This window comes from Watersipora subatra, chromosome 2, assembly GCF_963576615.1.
Source record: "Watersipora subatra chromosome 2, tzWatSuba1.1, whole genome shotgun sequence".
NCBI classification, from domain to species: Eukaryota; Metazoa; Bryozoa; class Gymnolaemata; order Cheilostomatida; family Watersiporidae; genus Watersipora; species Watersipora subatra.
In genome coordinates, this window is record NC_088709.1 from 76976257 (window position 1) to 76983087 (window position 6831).

General features: G+C 41.1%; 2 protein-coding genes across 2 annotated transcripts; one reads left to right on the forward strand and one right to left on the reverse strand.

Annotated features, from left to right (window-relative positions):
- Positions 1-386: 386 nt before the first annotated feature.
- On the forward strand, positions 387-995 carry LOC137388589 (uncharacterized). Its single transcript, XM_068075070.1, has one exon. The coding sequence runs from the start codon at positions 387-389 to the stop codon at positions 993-995; it is 609 nt and encodes a 202-aa protein (XP_067931171.1).
- Positions 996-3814: 2819 nt separating this feature from the next.
- LOC137388590 (uncharacterized) lies at positions 3815-6415 on the reverse strand. The gene is made up of 2 exons (XM_068075071.1): positions 5525-6415; positions 3815-5341 (listed from the first exon to the last, which is right to left on the reverse strand). The coding sequence occupies exons 1-2, from the start codon at positions 6413-6415 to the stop codon at positions 3815-3817; spliced, it is 2418 nt and encodes an 805-aa protein (XP_067931172.1).
- Between the last annotated feature and the right edge of the window lie 416 nt (positions 6416-6831).

Below are 6831 nucleotides of genomic sequence, written 5' to 3' on the forward strand. Positions count from 1 at the left end.
CAGAGGCTTCGGCTTAAAGTCTGGTGGCCCGGAATCGATAAAGATGCGGAGATTTTGTGTCGTCAGTGTATGCCCTGCCAACTTGTGAGCACCAACGGTCCCCCTGTCCCAATCACTTCCACTAAAATGCCCGATGGTCCCTGAAAGTTTTGCAGCATAGATAATCTTGGCCCGCTTCCAGATGGTCGGTCTGTCGTTGTGTTGATTGACTATTTCAGTCGGTTGTTTGAAACTTAGTTTCTGAAGAGTACTAAAGGTGACACCACTGTTTCGTTTCTGGAAAGCTACTTCGCTTTATACGGGTACCCTGAATCGTTGAGGTCTGATAACGGTCCCAAGTTTGTGTCCCACGAATTCCAGTCATATCTCAGTCAGTGTGGTATTCAATGGATTTCTACAACCCCCCTTTGGCCCAAGCGAATGGCGAGGTCGAGCGAGCAAATCGAACTATTCTGAAAGCTCTCAAAATCGCTAAGGCTGAAGGAAAAGACTTGAGGAAAGCCCTAGTAGAGTTTTCAATGGCATATAAAGCCACACCACACACCGCTACTGGTATGACTCCGTTCGCGTTGATGTTTGGTCGTGAAATGCGCACAAAACTACCCATGTTAGCTGGTGATCCACCCAGCGCTGTCGATGAAGCCAGAGATCGGGATGCGCAGTACGAAGTAAAGATGAAAGAATATGCAGATAGAAATTCTAAAGAACAGTCAATTGACCAAAGTGATACCGTAGTGATGAGACGTGAGGTCAAAGGTAAACTTGATACTAATTATAGCCCAGAACCGTATCAAGTAATCGATGTCCAAGGGTCTGACATGGTTTGTTCTAGTCCTAATGGCCGTGCCATCAGGCGGCATATGTCTGTAGCTAAGAAGATTGATTCGAATACTCACCAAACTCCCATCGAGTTAGTCCCTGAAACTACCACCCCTCGAGTTAGCTCGCCAGAGCGGAAACTCCCATCGAAGTTCAAAGAGTTTGTAATGTCTTAATGAGTCGCTTTGAGTTCTGGTGCTTGGCCTGTAGTTTAGGTCTTAACAGTTCAAATATATTATACTCATTTACCGAGGATTACTCGTGGTTTGGAATTTTGTATTGTTCGATACATTTATTAGTTTACGTTTTTATTACGAACTTGTTATAATAGTCCCTGAGGGATGTTGTGTTTGCTTTGAGATTAACTGCTTTTAATTACTTTGAGATTATGTGTCCTGTTACGCATGCGCAGTAAAATGGAGATAAAATAATAAAAGTTGCTTTGCTTAATAACTTTCTTGACTACTTTTAATCTAAGCCATCCAGGCTTATTAGTGACTATTAACGTTCTATACACATATAATAAGAAATGCGTGAGATTTTTGTCCCAATTTCCACAATTTTATATATACTATCATTGATACATCAATTGCCCCAAAACCAAATCTCACGCATTGCCCCACTCTTGGGTTGCCAGGTCTGTAAATCGGTAATAATCAAATTAGTTCCCACAAGTCAAAAAGTGCATAAAACTAAACAATCAAAATAGGGTAAAATAGAAAGCACATTCAACACTGATATTGCGTGTGCATTCAGATTACCTTGTAGAAAACATGTTGTAAAATATGAGTATTGATTACCACAATAAGGATTGATCACATATATAAAGTAGATTATGGATAACATCATTTCTTCCTGAACGCACACAACAAGACTAAGCTGTCATTACTTGATCATCTCAGTAGGATTATACACCGCAGAGATAAATAACCACACTGCTGTATTATGGGATTTGTTAGGCTCATGCTACATTGGTGTCTAAGCTCAAGGCAGTAAAGGTGGTCTTGGTAATTACGGTGAGTGGATAAAGCTAGTAGATTAGATAGTATAAGGCAGTATTGAAAGAATATAAGGGATAAAAAAGACGGACTCTGTTCTTCTTCACATCAATACATGTGAATGTACACGTTTATACAACACACAAATCCACAAGAGAGGTGCAGAAATACTCAATCATTTGTGTTCCGTCGGAGTTATCGTGTACGGGAGGGTCCTTGCGTTAACCACGTAACAGCATATAAACGCAAACGTGATAACGATAATCGTTTTTCAGATAATTTTAGATCAATACTATATTGCTTTGGAGGTCCTTAATTGAAAAAGAAGCGCCTTCAGTGCTCATATCACAAACTCGAGCACTGATACTGAATATTAGTTTTAAATTTGGTGACAGGTCTATGTTCCGCACGCCCTATGTTCGGCAAGGTCCTATGTGTCCGCACTTTTCTGCAAAATCGGATGAAATTTCTAAAAAGGACAGACAACTTCTAAAGCAAATGCAATTATTGCTGTTTAAATTAAAACCGTCGTCGCGAAATCACGCCGTCGGAAAAATACAAACCGCTCTGCTGAACTTGAAAGAAAATAAAAAGATCTGACGAATGAACGTTCACTAAAAATGTAGTAGTAGTGATAATACACGAATTATTAAATTAGAATACGCAAAAAACCATCTTTTTCATGTGGCTAGTTGATGACTTTCTCGTCACACACACAGAATACAATTAGTCAAAGCACTTTATTCGCAGCAAGTGATTACATGTACACAGCAGCACTGCTCTAATTTAACTGACTCCCCAGGGCTGATACTCTCCCCTAAAAGGCCCATTAGGTTCGGCCCAAAATCACGTTTTAGGGGGGGTTTTCAGACCATAGGGCACTGTCAGTGAATTTGCTACCTTAGGGGGTGTTTCCACAAGCAAGCCAGTAAAAGGGCCCATGCTCGTTAAGGTTTTATTCAGCCAAAGTAATACTAAGAAATTGCACCGAAATTCCAGTCTTCATTTTAAAGCAGATTGCTGCTGCTTGCTTGCTAACAGGAAAGGAAGGGAAAAGAGACAGTCGACACTGCATCATCTTAGCAACCCTTTAGCAATATACTCAGAATGAATGATATGATATTTATTTCATTGATATTCATTATGTTTTTCTTTGTGAATGGAAATGATGATCTGATGGTTGTTTGGAATCAGTTTTATTAATCCTTTTGCAGGCATAGCGATATTTTGTCGTTTTGCGATACTGACATTAGTGGGCAGAGCAACTATTATGTCGCCACACGAACGGTTTATATAAATTTATTTATGGTTAGCTAATTGCCTTTTTTGTTTAATTTTTTTACCAATAGTAAACTACAATATGTTTGTCTCTGTTAGCAACAAAAAAATAAGCCGTTTGCAGAAGAAAAAACGATCGTTTTTGCAATACTAAACAAACGAAAAATCCGAAATCAAAACGTATTTAAATAAAATTGAAAATTTTGTTTGTAGCTTGTTTTTCTTTATTAATGCATGAATCATATTGGATGTTTAGCGGGGCGTGAAACCTGGGCGCCCTCTTGGGAACTCCCAGTGTTTAGGGGGTGTATTTCAAATTGATCAACCAGGTGATTGGGGGTACAATATCCAAGCCTGGGCCTATCCAGGTGGGTGCTTTTTTCAGAGTATCAGCCCTGGGACTGACTCATCGCATAACACACTATTGCTCTATCGAGCGGGTATGGAGCCTACTGCAATGTTTACATAAACATTCCTGTGGCATCTACTAGCTGCGAGCACTGTCTATGGGCAACTATAGTTGAAGCTGACAAGAGTAAGCTGTCAGACTAGAAGCATTAGGCTGTAAGCATTACGCACACTGATGATACAGTACAAATATTAGCAAGCATTACTTATGCAGCAAAGCATGACATAAAACATAAACAATATTAAATGATTACTACTTCTACATGTTCAGACAAATCCTATTTACACCTCCTCCTGATTTCTAAATCACATCAGTCAATTACATAAAAATCAGCCAACCATTGTGGTGGGCGGCGTTCTCTATGGCTGACACGAGCCTCATTATGGTCTACTATTTCTTGATTCGCACTGTTTTCGTTTTCACTGTCTATGTCATTATCGTCGTTGGGTGGTAATTGGTATGGTAAGTCTATAGAAACTTCTGCATCACTGGCTGAATTACTTGGTGAGATTCTGTGACAAAGCCGCAGATCTGCTATATGTCGTGGTATTTCATCTACTTTAGCAGCAGTGTTTGATAAGAGTGCTGTGATTCTGCAAGTCGGCCAAATCGTAGTACACTTTGACTTGACCGGCTTCACATAAACTATATCTCCGGGCTTGAATGGATTCAATTGTGTCTTGGCATGTCTCAGTGAGTTGGTTGCGGTGTCAGGTAGCGATCTTAACTGATAGTTGAACAGTGATTCAGCGGGTTCTACTTTAGCAAAATTTGGACTGTGGTTGTACCAATACAGCATCCCCTGAACACTCCTGCCAGTCCTGGCTAACATACGTTTTATAGTCCTATGGTTTCTTTCTACAATCCCATTTCCTGAGGCTTTATGTGCACAACTAAACAAGTGCTGCAAATTCCATTTCTTAGCAAACGCGGAAAATTTGTTACTCCTATAGCATGGCCCGTTGTCAGAAGGTAATTGTACTGGCGAACCTCGTTCCCGAAATAACTGGTCTAATTCCGCAACTACTGCTTCAGATGTTTCATTTCGCAGCCTCCTCCAGATTGCAAATCTGCTTGGTCCGCAGTCTACTACGGTAAGGTATGCTGTTCCATTGTAGTGTGTAATATCTGTGGCTAGTCGCCACCAGTTATCTTCCACAATTAGACTTCCTTTTTCCCACTTAACAGGAGGTGGATCGACACGCTTGCATACTTGACACTCTGAAACAACCTGCTCAACATCTGCACGACTTACTGCTTGACCACACTTAGCCTGTGCTGCATAAAGTGTTTTGTCAACTCCAAGATGGTGTGTGTCATGCAAATTCCATAACATGTCTCTGATTTTTGAGTCTGCAGCACGTGTGCATGCAGCAGCACACACCTTTTCCTTCAGCCACTTTTTGGGTACTCGTGTTAGTTTGTCAGCAATATTGTCCTCCGATCTGACCAGTTGTATTTCCAGGCTCAACTGATAAACCTCTACCAATTCACTAATCATGCTCAGCCGTCTGCTTATAATCATTTCGCCAAGGCCACCTACTTTTGGCTTTTTTGCATCAGAAATGATCGATTTCACCCAGCCGTACACTGTTGCTGAGTCAGTTATAAGTACTATCTCCGTCACACCCCACTTAATTGCCATGCCTAACCCTCTGATCACTGCTTCCAACTCTGCCACGTTAATATGCACTCCCTCATCTTTGCGGAGCCAACTTCCATCTTCTACTTGCTGAACACCTATTTCCACAGTTGCTCCAACAGCTAAACTGCTAGCATCACACCAAACTGTTGCCCTTTTGGCCTTAGAAACAACCCACTTTCCCTTTACTGGGTCCTATCGATTCACACGTTCCACTACTTCTTTTAACATTCCCACAATGCACTCTGGAATCATCTCATTCCAATCATACTCACTTGACCTGCATTTTAAATAACTGCAAGATACCCGTAGCCAACTTGCAACAGGATTATGGCTTGTCAATTTGCCACATACAGAGAAAAGTTGTCTTTTACTCACTGGTTTGGATATTTCTTGGATTATATCATTGTCTCTCAACCACATAAGTGCCGAGCCCTGGCGAATGACCCGCAGACCAAGCACTCTGGCATCAATTATGCTCTCAGACTCCTTTGTCTTTAAACCGTATCTCTGCAAATGGTTTCTCACTTCTGCTACAGTCACCATGTCTTGATTGACAATGATGTCATCAATATAGTGAGCAGTTCCTTTTCTTGCCGTCTCACTCAGTGATAGCACCCTAGATAGGATTTTAGACATTATTTTTAAGGCGACATTCAACCCAAATCTCATTCTTGTCATGACAAACGTTTTGTTACAGTAGCGCGCCTGAAACTTTTGCAAATCTGTAGCCACGTGTAACTGCAGATAGGCTTTTTGCAAGTCTAGCATGCATACGTTATTGCCCATCTGTCGCCACTTTCTAAGCTTTTTTTGACAAATTGCAACACCCTGGCCTGGATTAAAACTAATATAGTCATTAAGCTCTCGACTGTAATCCATCACTGGTCTAACTTTCCTGTGTTTGTTGGGCTGGAACACTGCCATTAATGGAATTAGTCCATCTACAGTTCCATGTACTCCTTCATCGTGTTCCACCAACCGACCATCATGGATCCACTGCTCAATCTCATTAATGTACTGTTGCTTACAGTTTTCCTTGATAGTGTACTGAGCACACTGATTTGACAACAAGGGTTCATTTCCTTTCCACTTCCAACTCACTGTCCACTTTTCACCATCAAAATTTGCTGTGAAGTCCGAATCATCTACCTGACACTCGAGCTGTGGCGGTTTTGTGCATTTTGCTACTAGTGGTGCTACTTCCCCAAAAGATACATCACCTTCTTGGTTAATACATACACCACCAAGCTTCTTTATGCCATCCATTCCTAAAATGAAAGAACATTCGTTCACTAACGTTTTTGATACCAAGCAGCGTAGGCCCAAAGTAACTCTGTTGACACTAATGTTTAGATCTACTTCAGTAAGGTTACAGAAGTAACTTCTACTTCTGTAACCTTAGGTTACAATGCTTAGTTGTCCTAATAATACAGCTGGTTCGAGTGAGTTGAATGTTTTGAGTGATGGTTGATGCTATAGCGAGGCTTGAGACCGTAGATAAAGGCATCCGAGACTCCCCAAGTGAGTTTCCAAACTTGGTGTCATCGGACATACCAATATCTTCTTTTAAGGCCTCGAAGCTCAATATAACACATGATCCTTCAACCAGGGAGGTTTTCTCAAGACTCGCCTTGGCCATTCAGTAAGCGGAACTTGTTTTTCCCAGGACATGTTGAGATCAT